General features: G+C 35.1%; 1 protein-coding gene across 1 annotated transcript; it reads right to left on the bottom strand.

Annotated features, from left to right (window-relative positions):
- Positions 1-1,854: 1,854 nt before the first annotated feature.
- Positions 1,855-4,427, bottom strand: LOC145087596 (ubiquitin-conjugating enzyme E2 22-like). The gene is made up of 7 exons (XM_079025580.1): positions 4,241-4,427; positions 3,312-3,402; positions 3,072-3,216; positions 2,891-2,968; positions 2,695-2,807; positions 2,508-2,611; positions 1,855-2,417 (listed from the first exon to the last, which is right to left on the bottom strand). The coding sequence occupies exons 2-7, from the start codon at positions 3,312-3,314 to the stop codon at positions 2,030-2,032; spliced, it is 831 nt and encodes a 276-aa protein (XP_078881706.1). The 5' UTR covers positions 3,315-3,402; positions 4,241-4,427; the 3' UTR covers positions 1,855-2,029.
- Between the last annotated feature and the right edge of the window lie 12,767 nt (positions 4,428-17,194).

The raw sequence follows: 17,194 nt of genomic DNA, 5'->3' as shown, positions 1-17,194 counted from the left end.
AAGGGTTTGTGTATTGAGCATTTAATGAGTTGGGAAGCATCCAACTGCGTACGCTGGGTGTACTAGGTGGTACGCCGTGCATACGCGGTCAAGTCTCGTATCCTGGTCAACTAGCAAGTACACCCTACATACATCTGTGTACGCCCCGCATACGAGGCTGGGTTGACTTGGTTGGTTTGTTGAGTTTAACCAATTTTGACCTGTCACACCCCGGACGCCGGCAGAAACGCCGAAGTGCGCGATGTAAATCAGTGATCACAATTATTGAACATACATTGAATAGTACAAATATAATCTTCTATTATTACCGTAATAGAAATTACATTGAAAATAACTATCACTAAATCGCGACACACACCTAGCAACCGATGTTTACAAATGTGTAGTAAAAAACAATGGAAAGTCTTCTATGAAAAATCTTCTAACCTGCTAATAAACCTGAGAATACATGCATTAAGGTAGGTCAACAAAAATTGTTGGTGAGTTCTACAGGTTTTGACACAAAATATTTTTATAACCAAAAGTGTTTTATAATATTTATCCGGTTGACCAATTTTTATAAATACATATTATTCTATCAAAAGTATAAAATAATTGAGTTATAAAAATGTACCTGGACTCATTTATAAATACTGTTTGTTCAAATCCAAAAGTATAAAATTTGGAAAAATACATATAAATAATTCAGACTTATATCAAATTATACGGTTCTCATGACCAAAATGTTTTTTATATATAGATTTTGAGTGCCAATTTATATAAAATAAAGTCATGTCGCATCTTGTGAAAACATAAAATGACTAACTTTACTCTAGAAACCTTGTACAAACATTTGTATAATTTATATGTAAAACTCATGTATTCAACCTACCATTCAGCTCACTCCTAGTCTCCGCAACCATTGCAATATCGTATGTAAAAAGCATACACCCTGGTGCCTCTCTTTGTACCTTGCAAAATACCTGCAAAGATATAAGAGCTAGGCGTCGAACATTGATGGAGCTTAATTCCTACATGGAAAGACGATATCACTTCTATCTTTCAAAATCAAACACATGTCATTGATCGACAATACATGTCGTGTATGAATCTAACACAACACCCTGGTACCCTTCTATGTTTCAAAATCTTCCAAATCGTCGCCCTTTGGACAATGTCATAAAATGCAAGTATAAAAATGATCTAATTTATATAGTGGCCAAAACTAACAAAAAGGCACCACCTAAACGTACTAAATCTCTCATAGAAAAGAGTTGATTTATTGTAAAACGTAATTTAAAAAAAAAAAAAAAAAAAAAAAAAAAAAAAAAAAAGACTAATTTATATGATGGTCAAAAGGCCTGAAAAGCAATATAAGGCTCGACCCAAACATATCAAATCTTCCACATAAGGCTCTATCTTGCAGACATAGAGGGTACAAATGTAAACCAAAACGGTCATTGGTTCACTAAAATTGTATGTCAGTCTGCTGACAAAAATACATCATTTGTCGACCAGAAAACAAAGTCCATAGGCTTGGGGTTTGTACTGAATATTTATTTTTTGTAACTGAAACCTTATTAGAAATTTGATTTTAAAACCAAAGTTAGAAAAATGATACCGACAAACAGATAAAGGATCGAATTTATATAATGACCAAAATCAGCAAAAGGGCTCTATCCAAAACCTACAAAAGGCCCAACCCAAACATAGCAAGAAAAAGGAGTTATATTGTTACACCAGGTTTTTTACAAGACTTATAATTAGAATACAAAGTATTTTTATTTGGTTTGAGGAAAGGTTTTAATGGGGATTGAGAGGGTTTCCCTAATATCCCCATATGGAACTGAATATTTATGTAATGACCAAAACCGATAAAAAGGAACTGGATTTTTATATATCGACACCATATGATATATGGAAACAACATATCTACAGCTGATATGATATCCCCATCCATCAAAATCAAGTAAGTCCCTAGAAACCAGAAAATCACATTGCATTCACCAAATTCAATCATACATAAAAAACCAAGAGACAAACAAAAACATTACAATCTTTTCAGACTTTTCTTTCTAGCATCAATCTTCTTCTTGTCCCCCCCTTGAGCTTTCGCCAACCCACCTTCCTTCTTATTATGTGCTGCCGCCGCCGTTGGTGGCGGTGCACCACCTCCAGATCCGCTACTTACTCCCATCTCAACTATTGAGTTCAGGGCGGTGGTTGGCGGTTCCTGACCACTTGCCCCTTTCATGGTGTTCAATGAAGGAGCCAAGGGCGTAGGAGGCGGCACTACAGCTCCAGAGACAGCGGTTTTCGGGTCAACGCTACAAACTGAGGTGTTTGTCTGGTCAACATTTAGAGCAGCGGTTGATTCCGATATTGCCCCCGTCTTAAACTTTGGTTTTGGCTTCAGAGCATGAATTCCAGTATATAACCTGTCATGTATTTTTAGTATTGAATCAAGATCTCTTGAATTTTAACTATTTAACTCATCATCAATAAGATAATACAAGCCAAAATCGAACCTTGCATGCCTAGCATATTCTTCATAGTTCTCAAGCAGCATTTTGCCAGCCTGTTCATTTAATGCAGATTCTGGAAATGGCTCAATCAGCAAGCATCTGACTACCTGCAACACATGAATGGATTTAGATTTTTAATCAAAGGTCCAAATTAGGAAGTAAAAAAGAAAACACGAATCTAGAAACTTACAATTAGAACATGGCGTAATCCTAGACTAGGGTTCCAATCTCTTTTCAGTGTGTTGACACATATCTCACCATTAGTTGCAATATTGGGATGGAAGATCTTGGTCAAAAAATAACCTAACAAATGGGAACACAAACAAGGTTTTAAACATTCCCATACAACTAACTAACCACATGAACAAATCTAAAGACAAACAAACCTTTAGGAGGTGAGTGGGGGAAGTCACGATTGAGAATCAATTTCATTCGGAAAACACCATTTTCGTATGGAGTGCCAGCTGTATATCCGGTATTCAGTTAGAACAAAGGAATATGTCTCTTGTGTATAGATATACATACATACATAATATACATATGTATATAAAGGTAACATCTATCTACCTGGGCCTTCAATATCAGCATAGATTGTTGAAAAATCATCATCGTTCACTCCTACTTTGATTCCTTCTGGTGGGATTTCATCTAGATTCTTCAATTCTCTAGCAAGTTGTTTGATTACATTTGGAGGAAGATTCTCGTTGGTAGCCTACAATAATTACAAATTTAAGATTACAAAGAGGGACAAATGGATTGTTGAATCAAAAAAGTGTGTGTGTGTGTGTGTGTTTGTGTGTTGCGTACCATGAATCAAAAAAGGCTTAAATTGGTGACGAGAAGCTACAAGTCAGTTGTGTAGCACCCAAATGACAAGAGTAGATTGTTGATGAGTAACCTGTTAAGAAACTTAGCAATTAGAGGGGCGAACTAAATCATTTTGTGTATTTTCATGAACAAAGAAATATGTTCCTAAGCTGATGAGGGGATCTAATGCTGCAAATTTATGAGAATGATGGGAAACTGGACTGATCATCTTTCTAATAAGTGTATAAGAACCAAGTGATGATCTTCATTAAGACCTATGCTTAGATATAAACTCATGTCAACATGATAAAGAAGGATTTTGATTGTTCTATGGCGACTCCTATTGCCTTCCTACTGTACAGAAAATTGTGCATATGAAAGTTTTGCAAAATTAAACATGCATACCAACACAAAGAAGGCTTAAAACCAAAACGCGCAGCAGTAACTAAAGTGCCGATCCAAGTAAACATTAACGAAAGAAAAGTAAGATCGAACCCTAAAATTCATGGCAAATACACAAAAACAAGGTATCTGCAACAAAAAAAAATTTAAGTTTTTCCTGAGATGAAAAGCCCCGATTCTCCAGAGCAAAGATTCATCCAACGCTAACAACTGACCTAATCTAATCTTTTATGAACCAAAATTGAAGAACTTTCTACTAAAAGGTAAAGGGCCCTGCTTTTTCACACGAAAAAACACGCACACAAAAATTGAAACCCTAATTCAACCATCAAACACCAACCACATATTCGCAACTGCATACACGACGACAAAACAAAGAATTCACCAAATAAACAACGATTAAATCGAAATTGAACCAACAGTACCGAACAACGATACAGACCCACTTCAGAAAGCACATTAAATTGGAAATTGATCAACTAATTGGCGTGATAATTGCATAAACTAATAGGAACGACGAATATCACCTCAAATCAAGAGCCTTCGTTCAAACCGGGGAACCAGAAGCAGGCGTATCTTTCTTTGAAACATACGTTCAGTAAAACTTCAAGGAATCCAAAGATTTGAGAAATATTGATGAGGATCGGTGGATCGCTCTCTTTCAAATGATTGATGAGGTTTAAAACGGAGAGCGACAGAAGAGAGAGAAGAAGAGCGTTGAGAGTTCTTGGCAAACGCATAGATATATACCCCACATCATACCAAGAGTTTACCGTTGAGGGTTCTGATGAAGTTTCAGATAGGTACTTCATGTTACGGTAATCACTGAAAATGCCCCTTAAAAAGGGGTACTTTTTGTAAATTGGATAAAGTTTTGGGTTGAAGATGAACTTATATCTATTACTCCGTCGGTACAAAGCCAAAATAGAAATTAAAAATAAAACTAGAAAAGTGTCAGTGTCAATCACAGCTTGTTTTTAATTGGTTTTATTATATTTTCAATTATTGAATTTTGATAAAATAAAAGACCGCATTAATGATTTAATGGGATCCACTCCCCTCATTTTCAAATTCTCAATTATTTTATAATTAACGGATTTTTATACAATATTTATAGGATCAAAAGATATAGTTATTATTTGATTTATATTAAAAAAAGTTATATGAATTATATTATATAGTTAAATTAGACTTTCAAAAATCATAAATATTACTAGACAAAACTTATAAAAATGATGTCGTAGTTTGCCATTCTGTTTTTTGGATTTTGGTCAAAATCTTTTTGAACAAAATGGTCTTTTGGAATATGTTTATTTATAGATATAGTTTTTGAAAATGTTTATTCATAGATTTAGTCACCGTTAAAATTGAAAAAATCTATTTTACTCTTTAATTTATTTTCCTATTATTTTAAAAGTTTTACCATTTTTATTTGATAAAACAAACAAATTAAATCCCCTAACCCACCCCTACCCCTCTGTCCTACCATTGTGTGCGTATGAAAAACTAGATAAACACAAACACGCATAGATTTATGTAAAAACATAGATTTTGAAGATCAATTTCACTTCTATAAGCAAAATGAATACATTAATAAACTAATGAAATGACTGATCTCCATCAAATAAAAATTTATACCGTTTTGGTTCCCAGGTGCCCAGACCAATTCATTTGCAAATATAATGTGTTTTGACCTTGTGTGACTATCATACATGGTTAATGACATTGATTAAAAGAATATATCATCAAGTTTCTCTTTTAATAATGTAACTCTATTGATTATGAAATCTTTACATTCAGCTAACTATCAGATGTGATTGTGTTTACTGAGTATATGTCATATGGGCTTGTGTGACTTGGGATCCTCACTAAGATAATTTCACTCTTATAGTCACAGAAACTTCAAAATGACCATCAGTGATTGAATTCAACACTGAGGTCACTGATGAATCTCTTTTAGTCACATAATTATTCTTTGCAGTATAACTAGTTGCAATATATTCTAAGTTTGTTGTTAAATCCAATATGGTGTTTTACATGTACTCTAAGTTTAAAATTGTTTTCTTCCTTGTGGATCTATGTTCGCTTTATGATAACGTTCCGTATGAGTTAAGTTACCAGTGATACGAGTAGTTATAAGTCTCTTGGATGTTTTGGCAAATGGTTGTGCACATGAGTTGTTGTGGGAGCTTGAGTGTCATGCGAGAGTTCGTATTGACCATGGTTATGCTCGTGGGAAGAGTTGGTTAGTCACGACTTATTTGGAAGTCTAGTGTGTATTTGAGAACTTTTAAGCGATTTTCGAATTTAGTATGGGTTGGAATCCTTGATCGAAATGTTTTAAGTGTTGTTATGCACAATTTACTGGTATTCCTGGTCAGGGACTTGGGGTAAGAATGACAAGTGGATGATCGTCACCCATTATGTATGTCTCTAGAGTTTGGACTGTTGTGCTCCCAATTTTGTGTAGTACATTGATGGAGATGGTTAGTAGATACAATTTTGGAGGTTCTTGTTTAAGTGGCGTCATTATGAGCTGGGTCTTAGCGTTTAGAGAGAGAGGTAGTTATTGCAATTTAGTGTTTTAAGTGACTGGTTTGATTGTTGGCATCAGTTGGGTTCCGGATAGGTTGCTTATTAGCATAAGTAACCTAAACGAAAGTCATAGCAGTCATTAAACCGAGAACGTGCATATAGAAAACGTCCAAATCTTCCTTCGTAAAAGAAAGTTATGATTTTTTTAAGTTCCAGCGTAACAATGTGCAACACTAATATCAACTTTTAGATCGGTTGATTGTTAACCGAAACAATATAAATGAGAATCAAATATCTCGTTAATAGAAACCAATCAATCTAAAGACAGTCGAGAACATACATCGAAAGAGAGAGTTTTGAACTTTTAACGGACTTTAATAGTCTAAGTCTTTTAAAACATAACTTTAAAAACAAAATCAAAGTTAGCCAACGGAGTCTAAACGAAAGTTGTAGATCTCGTCAATAGCTACATGTAGATATACAAATCATCACAAACAGAGCTCATATGAGCAAGTTATGAATTTTCTAAGAAAACAAAAAATTCGCACGCAGTCGCGCGTACAGACAGCATGTGCGATGTGCACTAACACACCACTTAGAATGCGACATGTGGCACCATGCAGAGAGAGGCACGTCACCTTCTTCCGACCAGATGCGTGGCGTGCACCTGATCTATGTGCGGCACACAGGTCAATTTGGCCTATATAAAGTTGCCTTCATCTCACTTCCTTCCTCACATGTTCCAACGATTCTCTCTCGAGTTCTTTCTTTTTTAGTCTAAGATTTCTTTAGTTTTAAGTTCTCAACCCCTTTAACGAAGCCCTACGGTGTCAGATAGCTGGTGAATATAAGCTCCCCGGTGAGAAGTTATGCCCGTGTAACTCCCGGTTTTCACTAGATTACTCTCTAAGTTAAGCTACACTTATTATATTTAAGTATAACTTTGAATCATATTCATAGTGGTAATTATGAACATATAATTAAGATTTATCAGTGATTCCAAGTCATTATATTGATTGAACTACTTACGGAATGATGTCCAGGTTGGATTTAGTAAGGTATTTAAAGTGGGATCTCCAAACAGTATACTATGTATATCAAACGGACCCTACCTCTAATATGATCCTACATGGTTATTCCTTACTCGGTAGATATTGATGAGAGATTAGTATTATAGAGGAATATAGACTATAATTATTATAGTCGCTAGGATTATGAAACTAGACTAAGGCTTAGTGCTTTATATGCCTATGTCTCTTTGGAAGTGTGAAGCGAAGTGCTGCCAAAATCGTCAGTCACCCATTTCATCAAGTAGTGCATAGTCCATTTCATGAACATGATTTTAATATAAGTATTAAATATCTGTTTAAAATTTTATATATATATATATATATATATATATATATATATATATATATATATATATATATAAGGTGCAAACCAAGCATGGTTCTATGTGTTATAGTATATAGATAATATGATAATTAAGTAATCAAAGTATGATTAGTAAGAAAGATAGAAGAAATAGTAATACCTAATACTCTATGTTAATATTAGGATATGATTGCCTAAAAATAAGAGTTGGTATTTTGAGAAAAGTTTATAAGCCCGATAGTATTGCTTATTACGAAAGTAGGACTTGTAAAGGATACTCAGTTCAATTAAGTTTGATAATGGGTAATCTCATTCAAAAAAGGTGTGTAAGTTAGGAACGGAAAGTAGAGTCCTATTATGTGACACCTTTAGGTGTCAATGTAAGGTAGCTTCGTATCGGAGTACATCTTAGTATTCCTTTTGGATGACCAAAAATGATAGGTCCAGATCAGGAAACTTAATGGTATGTCTGGTCATCCCTCAAAGTAGGATGACAACACTTGACCATTCTTGCAACGTCCTAAATTTTAAGACCAAAAATTTTATTTTTATAATAATAAAACCATCATCCAAAACGTTTCATAAAAACCATAATGAAACCAGTGTATATCAATAATCATCCAGTTACATCATAATCAAATAAAATGCGGAACATTGTGGTGTGTGCGATGCGATCATCCCGAGTTGTTCCCCTTCGATCCGTAAGTACCTGAAATATAAAATGAAAACCATAAGTGTGACATCCCCAATTTCACGGCCAGAAAAGACCGATTTGTTTATGCTTTGTTTTATAAATCAGAGTGATCGTTTAAAGAAAACGGTTGCGGAATTTGTTCCCAAAATAAAATATGATAACCATTTATCAAAACATTTCTCGAAAAGAATGTATTTTCATTAAATAATAAAACTTCGGGATGTCATGTTCGTTACAGACCAAAAGCATAAACAATATAAAATAGATCTTACAATAGTTATTTATAACTACTGATCTATAATCCCAAAATCTCTCGTCAAGTCCACCAACTTATACCCTTGTGCCATTACCTGTAATGAAAAGAAAACGGAGTGGGTCAGGTTTGGGAGCCTGGTGAGCATATAGGGTTTTCAACCCACAATAATATAATTATTATATTTAATCAACAAACAATCAACCCAATTACCCATCCTCATTATCTTCTTAAGGTTTTACCCTAAGAACCAACTATCCTTCATTCATTTATTCGTAAGGAATCGGCACGAATTCCATTGCTGCCAAAGTTTATTTATCAAGTACTAAATCCATAGTTATCAGGCGCTAACTCCATAGTCACCAAGGTTCACTTAACAAGCGCTAACTCCATAGTCGCCAAGGTTTACTCAACAAGCGCTAACTCCATAGTCGCCAAGGTTTACTCAACAATAGGCGCTAACTCCATAGTCACCAAGGTTCACTTAACAATAGGCGCTAAATCCATAGTCACCAAGGTTTACTCAACAATAGGCGCTAACTCCATAGTCGCCAAGGTTCATCAAATAGGCACGAAGTCACATCGTCGCCAAGTTTATACAATAGGCGCTAACTCCATAGTCACCAACTATTCCATCTACCTATGTTCTACCCAACAATTTTGTAGATACAAATACTTACACAGTTTAAATCATTTAACACCTGTATAAAACTCCAATTTCCATGCCCATCTCAAATAGACAAATAACATATAAACACATAGCACGTATTTCATAGCAAATACTTCATATTTATGTGTTAGAAGAAAGTGACCACACACTCACGCATATAAACAACAATATACTTAATACACTCAAACCATACTTGTATTATTATCGTGTTTATGAATGGTAGTATACACTCACTTGATCAGAAGATGATCGGACAGCACTACGACTTGTAGAAGTAGTATTCTTCGGTAGATCTGGAAGATCTTCACAAAAATCGAACTTCTCGCGGGTAGAGCTTCGGCTCGGGAATCGCACTTCTAGGGATCTTCGGGGCCTCGGGACTTGCTTCGGGGCTCGGGAATGATACCGGGGCTTCGGGATAATTCTTGCACGAAAAACGATGCAAAAACGCAAGAGGAAGAAGAGAAATGAGCAATTGAATCGGCTGCACTCGACTCCCTTTTATAGGGTCTGGATCTGCGATTTACGCGGGGCATACTCTTAGGTTACGCGGGGCGTAACCTGGATAAGCCCGGTGACTCCTCCCTTGGATAATATCGAAAATTTATATTTAAATTTAATTTCGAAAATATTTAATAAACTTCAAAAATTCATATCTTCCTCATAGGAACTCCGTTTTCGACGTTCTTTATATCCACGCGTAGGTGAGACTACGATTTACAACTTTCGTTTAGACTCCGTCGGCTAATTTTGACTTCATTTTTATTGTTTATTTTTAGTAGGCCGGGACAGGAAAACTCCGTTATAAAATCATAACTTCTTCATCCGACGTCCGTTTTCGCCTATCTTTTTATCGTTTTACTAAAATTAATGAGATCTTCCATTCTCATTTAGATTGTTTTGTCTAAAAACCGCTCGGTCTCAAATCGAGCATTTGGGCTGCATACCGCTAAGTCGAAACTTAGAAAAATCATAACTTCCTCATACGAAGTCAGATTTGGACGTTCTTTTTATGCACGCTCACGGTTTAACGTATTCTACAACTTTCATTTAGATTGCTAAGGCTAAATATCGCACTAACGTAAATTCACTTTTTACGTCGCGTTGTGTCGTGCCGGTTCTGTCGCGAAACTTCCACAGGTCATAACTTCTTCGTTATAACTCGGATTTCGACGTTCTTTATATGTACGGAATCCTTGTAACATATACTATAACTTAGTTAAGATTATTCATTCTAAATAATCTTTCATCAAAAATTCATTTTTGACGCCTATCGTCTCTAAATTGACTAGCCCTGATCTACGGGCGTTACAATAAGCATGAATCATAGTGAGTTCACTAAACTACCTCATACCATACATATCAAATATATAATGGGTCGTGCCAAACAACCATCAGGCCCCGCTCGGAACAAATATGTCAATAATATGAGATGGGTCATGCATCATCACATTCATCAGGCCCCGCTCGACATTCATATAGACACATAAACACATGCAAAAATCACTAAGATAAATAGCACACAATACACTCATCACGTCCCGCCCGGTATAAATATCCCATACTACACATGTGAGAATCACACAAACAACTAGCATCCATTGGTGCCTTTGACCCGCCAAACACAGTAAGGAAACTCCCCTCATGAGACATCCCCATATTCATGGTCATTTTAAAAATTTTGTTTATGCTTATTTGAAAATCAGAGTACTCATTAAAGAAAAATGTTGCGGAATTTGTTCCCAGAAAAACATGATAAACATATTATCAAAGCATTTCCGAAGAAATGTATTTTGTTAATATTAAAACTTTGGGATGTCACTGTCAATACAGAAACGTAAGCATAAATAGACCTTACATTCATTTACAATAGTGATCTACATCTCTTTTAATCTCTCAGTGTAATGTAGCTTCGTATCGACAACTGTGATACAAATAAGTTGAGTGGGTCAGGATGGGAAACCTGGTGAGCACATAGGGTTTTCAACCCATAATAATATAATTATTATGTTTAATCATCAAACAATCAACCCAATTACCCATCCCCATTATCTTCATTATTCTTAAGGATCTACCCTAAGAATCATCTATCATTCACTTTTTCATTCCTAAGGATTCTCCTAAGGAATAGGCACGAAGTCCATCGTTGCCTATGGCACAGCTGCCAATGTTATCTATTAGGCACAACTGCCAATATTATCATTTAGGCACAACTTCTAGGATTATAACGTTCTTTATTAGTCACAACTGCCGATATTATCCTTTAGGCGCAGCTGTCATGATTATGACATTCTCTATTAGGCGCAGCTGTCGATATTATCCTTTAGGCGCAACTGCCAGGATAATGATGTTCTCTATTAGGCTCAGGTGCCGGTATTATCCTTTAGGCGCAGCTGCCAGGATATTTAGAGTACATCTGGTGAACACTTAAATCAAATACCTACGAGTTATGGCGTAGATGCCAATATTCATCTGTATCATCTTTCATCCCTCATTATTTATCTACCCATGTTCTACCCAACATATATGTAGATATAAAATATATATACATTTTAAATCATTTAAAACATATATAAAACGTTCATCCAACATAGATATCGGGAACACAAATAATATGCACACATAACACGTAATTTATATTAAATATTTCATATGTATGTGTAAGATGAAAGTAACTATGCACTTAGTAGCGTGATTTGATAGAATCTAACTAGAAACGATCAGTGGTTCATGATCGTCGGGCTCATGAAGGGAAACTACCTTCGAAAACAAGAGAGATAGAAAAAATAATTTGGTGTAAGGAACCTTAGGGTCGAACTTGCTATTTATAGGCTGATTTTTGGTGGTCTCACGTCATGAGAATCAATGCTCACATCGTGAGTCATGCCTGCTCACCTCGTATACTTGTTATTTGCATATATAGCTCTGAAAGGTGTCTGTATGACTTCTCACATCGTGAGAATGATATGTTCATGTCGTGAGCTTCCAAGAGTCATCTGGTAGCCATCCCAAGTGTTTTCTAGCTTCAATTAGTGTCTGTTTGACTCCTCACGTCATGAGCCCAGTCAGATTAGGGTTTGTGACACGTGTCATGCTCTCAGACAGTTGCATCTTTGGAAGGTCATAACTTTTGCATACGAGCTCCGTTTTTTATGTTCTTTATATCCACGCGTAGGTGGAGACGTACTCTACAACTTTCATTTACACCCCTAAGGCTAAGAAGTACTTTATCGTAAACTCACTTTTTATGATTCCCGGTGTCGTGTCGTGTCGGTTTTGTCGCGAAACTTCGACAGGTCATCACTTCTTTCTTATAACTCGGATTTCAGCATTCTTTATATGTACAGAAACCTTGTGACCTATACTACAATTTAGTTAATATTGTTTATTCTACATAATCCTCTATCAAAAAGTCAATATTGATGTTTATCGTCTTTAAATTGACTAGCCCGAATCTGCGGGCGCTACACCTCAAGTTGTTGAATATCTCAAATAAAAACTCAGACTGTTAATCCAAAAAATCCACGCGCTAGCCAATCAAATAAACCCAATTAATAAGCTGGGCCATAAACAAAAACCATGAATCTCATTCAATTGTCCAAATCCCAGGGTAAAAATGTTGGATTAATGTCTAAGTCCATAACTATAATTGGTAAGACTTGATCCGACCCGACATGATCCATTTGGGTTGCATGGCATCATGCATTTGGATAGACTAAAATGAGAGAAATAACACTTGAGGTTGGTTAATATATTATAAGTTCTAATATATTAATAAGATTATTTAATTAGTATTGATCAAGAATTAATCTAGAATTAATTAAGTGATCAAAAGAAGACTAATTAAATGTATGGGTTGATTGTGTAAATCATCCATACTTGTATAGTGGGCTAAGACTCCATGGATTATCAAGTTGGGCTAAAACCCATATGATGCTCCATGGATGCTCCATGGTGTATTTGAACTCATGGATCCAAGGAAATGGAAAGCCATGACAATTAGGGTTTACCCTAATTGTCACTAACTATATAAGCATCTTATTGTTGACAAAATCGGCCACTATGTGTGTGAGAAAGGGCTAGCCGATTTTCATGAAGTGTGGATTTCTTTCTAATCTGTTCCAAGTGTATTTGGTGTTGTGTGAACCATTTGAGGTGTCACACTTGGGGCACTAGGCACTCAAGCTTCATGAAGACATTCTACATCAAAGAGGTATGTAATTCTAACTTGATATATTCATATGAATCAATGTTATTATGCTAGTTAGGATGAATACCTTGGAAAGTTCATATTTGCATGTATAATAGAGAAAACATAGATCCAAGGTATTTAGGGTTGCATGTACACTTAGGAGTGTTAGAATGCTCACTAAGTAGATTTTAGCTAGATAGCAATTGTGATATTTGCATTCTCAAAGTCGTTAGTGGAGCGTGTGTGGTTAACCGACACACTAACATGGACTTGTGAGAAGTGGAAAAGGTCTAAAAAATCGAGACTATGATTACGGCATCCCTTTTCATAGCTATTAAAATTGTTTAGACACACCTGTGAGCGATCTAAGATAAAGAGTATGATACTGATAAAGTTTTATCAAAGCAATATAGTATCAGAAATCTGAACTTTGGTAAGAAAGTCAATAAAGTATTGTTTTTCTGGAAGTTCAGCTAATTTCTAAGTACATGTCAAAGCTAGTGGGAGCATAAGTGTTATGCTAATAATCATCATGTTAGTGAGAGCATGATAATTATGATAAAGGTTGCAAGTTAGCAATGTTAATTATAGAAAACAAAAGGTTTCAATTGGGAAAGAGTTGTTTTGCTATAATTAAGGGAGAGGAAATTATACTTCATCTCAAATCTAAAAGTTTAGATTGAGGTTTTAAATCTTTAGTCAAGGATATATATGAATTTTAGGTTGGATTGGCTCAACATAAAGAAATTCTTTATATGGGTCCGTTATTTGCGTTCTAAAATTCGATTATGATTACGACATCCTTTTTCATAATCTGACTTATGAGAGCTTTAAAAATTGAAATGGAAAAATTATAGCAAAAGATTGGTTTAGTATTTATGTGAGACATCATGAATCGTGTCCCATATGCTTCGGATATAGGATCGATTACATGTGCTATATTCATCCTTTCTAAAATTTTCCAAATGTCTGGGGCATTAAGAAGGGAAAAGGTCTAGAATTGGATATGACTAAAATGATCATTAAACAGTTGTCGAGGAAAATCTAAGGTTTACCATAGATTGGTTGCTCAAGGACAGTTGGAAGTATAATGTTAATTCTGGAAGAACCATATTGACATAATTTGTAAGGAGGCAACTCTTGTTCATAAGTGATAGTCAAAATGGAATATGGAAATGTTTAAAAGTTAGAAATTATTCAATCTATGTAAGATTAGGAAACTTAATGCAAGAAGGATGTTTCCAAGGAGTTGATCTCTTTTGGAATGCTCTGTAATGTTTGTTGTCAAGTCTTTGTGACTTTGTGCATAATAATTAGAATAAGATCAATGCATATAAGTCTAGAATCTAATAAATTTCAGTAAATGGCATGAATTTGAAATTCTTGCATTTGCAGTAAGGAATTGGGAGTGTGAAATGAGAATCATTGGAATTATGTTCAATCGATCTCTTTCACAAATAAGATCATAGACAAACATAGTATGCATACTTGGTGTATGGCATGACTAGTGTCTAGAAAACATAGTGTACATGCTTGGAGCATGGGACAACTATTGTTTTAATTCAAGAATAAAGTTGATAGCTGAAACAATATACAATGAATAATGTGTAATCATATGGTGATAAATAAAAGGTGTTTTTATTTATACTCATAAGTTCTGAGACCATATTGGATTCAATTATTATTGTGTTTCATTTTGCATGTTTTGACTTCCAGAATAACTAGGTCGTTCTTCTTGATTGACTAAGTTATTCAAACCATCCACAGTTAGTCATATGTTGGAAGTAGATATGAATCAAGACTGTCATGGGTTGGGCTTGTATAGGTCTAAGATGTTGGACAAGGTGGTGCTACAACACTCATGAGTACTCATAAGTTATGAGTATTGGATTCAACCCGCGCTCATTGGAATCACTTTTCTTGGATTTTATCACGAGTGATCATGAGACGATAATATCTTAAATTCTTCAAACCTAGAGATATGAGTTGTTACTATGAGTTGGTTATACATTGATTGCACGAAAATGCATTGGTAAATCGATGTTATAAAATGTGCCTTTGTGTATGATTCAACAAGTAGTAGAACAAGCCAGATGATTCGAAGTTTATCCATTCCTTTTACCTTCGAGATAAAAGCGATATCTGTGGCCCCCTCGATGATTTGGTGTTGACAAATGTAAGTGTTCGGCCGGGCCTAGAGTGATTTGATTTGTTTAATTAGTCAGTCATCATAAATCGGAAATCGGGAAACAACAAATGGACAGAGAGAATGATTATAATCCATGTCTTACTCCATATTTTATCTAGAATGGAAGAATATATGATCCCTTATCTAATGGACAAGTCATTGACAAAGGTCAGAGATCATCGGCAAGGTCGGAGTTCGACAGAAGCTTTTGAGAGCTACGATTGTCAGTCGGTTCTTGAAGTCATACTTGCAATTATAGTTTTAGACTTATCCAAGTGGGAGACTGTTGGATTAATGTCTAAGTCCATAACTATAATTGGTAAGACTTGAACCGACCCGACATGGTCCATTTAGGTTGCATGACATCATGTATTTGGATAGACTAAAATGAGAGAAATAACACTTAAGGTTGGTTAATATATTATAAGTTCTAATATATTAATAAGATTATTTAATTAGTATTGATCAATAATTAATCTAGAATTAATTAAGTGATCAAAAGAAGACTAATTAAATATATGGGTTGATTGTGTAAATCATCCATACTTGTATAGTGGGCTAAGACTCCATGGATTATCAAGTTGGGCTAAAACCCATAGGATGATCCATGGTGTATTTGAACCCATGGATCCAAGGAAATGGAAAGCCATGACAATTAGGGTTTACCCTAATTGTCACAAATTATATAAACATCTTATTGTTGACAAAATCGGTCACTATGTATGTGAGAAAGGGCTAGCCGATTTTCATGAAGTGTGGATTTCTCTCTAATCTATTCCAAGTGTATTTGGTGTTGTGTGAACCATTTGAGGTGTCATACTTGGGGCACTAGGCACTCAAGCTTCATGAAGACATTCTACATCAAAGAGGTGTATAATTCTAACTTGATATATTCATATGAATCAATGTTATTATGCTAGTTAGGATGAATACCTTGGAAAGTTCATATTTTCATGTATAATAGAGAAAACATAGATCCAAGGTATTTAGGGTTGCATGTACACTTAGGAGTGTTAGAATGCTCACTAAGTAGATTTTAGCTCGATAGCAATTGTGATATTTACATTCTCAAAGTCGTTAGTGGAGCGTGTGTAGTTAACCGACACACTAACATAGACCTGTGATATTAAGGCCTTAAACCATAAAGTCAAAGACTGAAGCCTTTGCATGGCTAAAAGCACTCCATAGACCAAAGCTAGCACTTAAACTCCATTAAGAAGAACATCAACCTTGCATGGTAGAGCTAAACCCACCAAGCTATCATTTTTATGTACAAGGGACCTAAGAAAAACCTATATCTATTATCCCAAGCTGTTGGAGTAGCCTATACTTCAAAACAAGGCTTAAAGGACCCAAAATGCACAAATAGAGCCCTAAACTAGATCTGTCATAAGAAACCATCAAGTTAGTAGCTTTATACCTCAAATAGGTTGCAAAGTTGATGAAGATCCTGGATCTTAGATAATGTTTTCTTTACCTATGTTAAGGTTTTGTTTTTCTAATGTTTTGATCGGTTTTTTTAGTTATTTTTTAAAACACAGTAAAGAACTTGATGACTTCAAATTAAGGAGTAAA

This window comes from Lactuca serriola, chromosome 2, assembly GCF_051521515.1.
Source record: "Lactuca serriola cultivar US96UC23 chromosome 2, Lser_US96UC23_V15, whole genome shotgun sequence".
Classification (NCBI taxonomy): Eukaryota; Viridiplantae; Streptophyta; class Magnoliopsida; order Asterales; family Asteraceae; genus Lactuca; species Lactuca serriola.
The sequence above is the reverse complement of the archived record's forward strand: the minus strand, read 5'-3'. Positions and strand labels throughout refer to the sequence as shown.

What these genes read in the sequence shown, in the direction of transcription:
- LOC145087596 (XM_079025580.1), bottom strand. An exon ending in GATTACGCCATGTTCTAATT is followed by an intron (nt 2,612 to 2,694) that starts GTAAGTTTCTAG and finishes CATGTGTTGCAG; the next exon opens with GTAGTCAGATGCTTGCTGAT. An exon ending in GAATATGCTAGGCATGCAAG is followed by an intron (nt 2,418 to 2,507) that starts GTTCGATTTTGG and finishes AATACATGACAG; the next exon opens with GTTATATACTGGAATTCATG.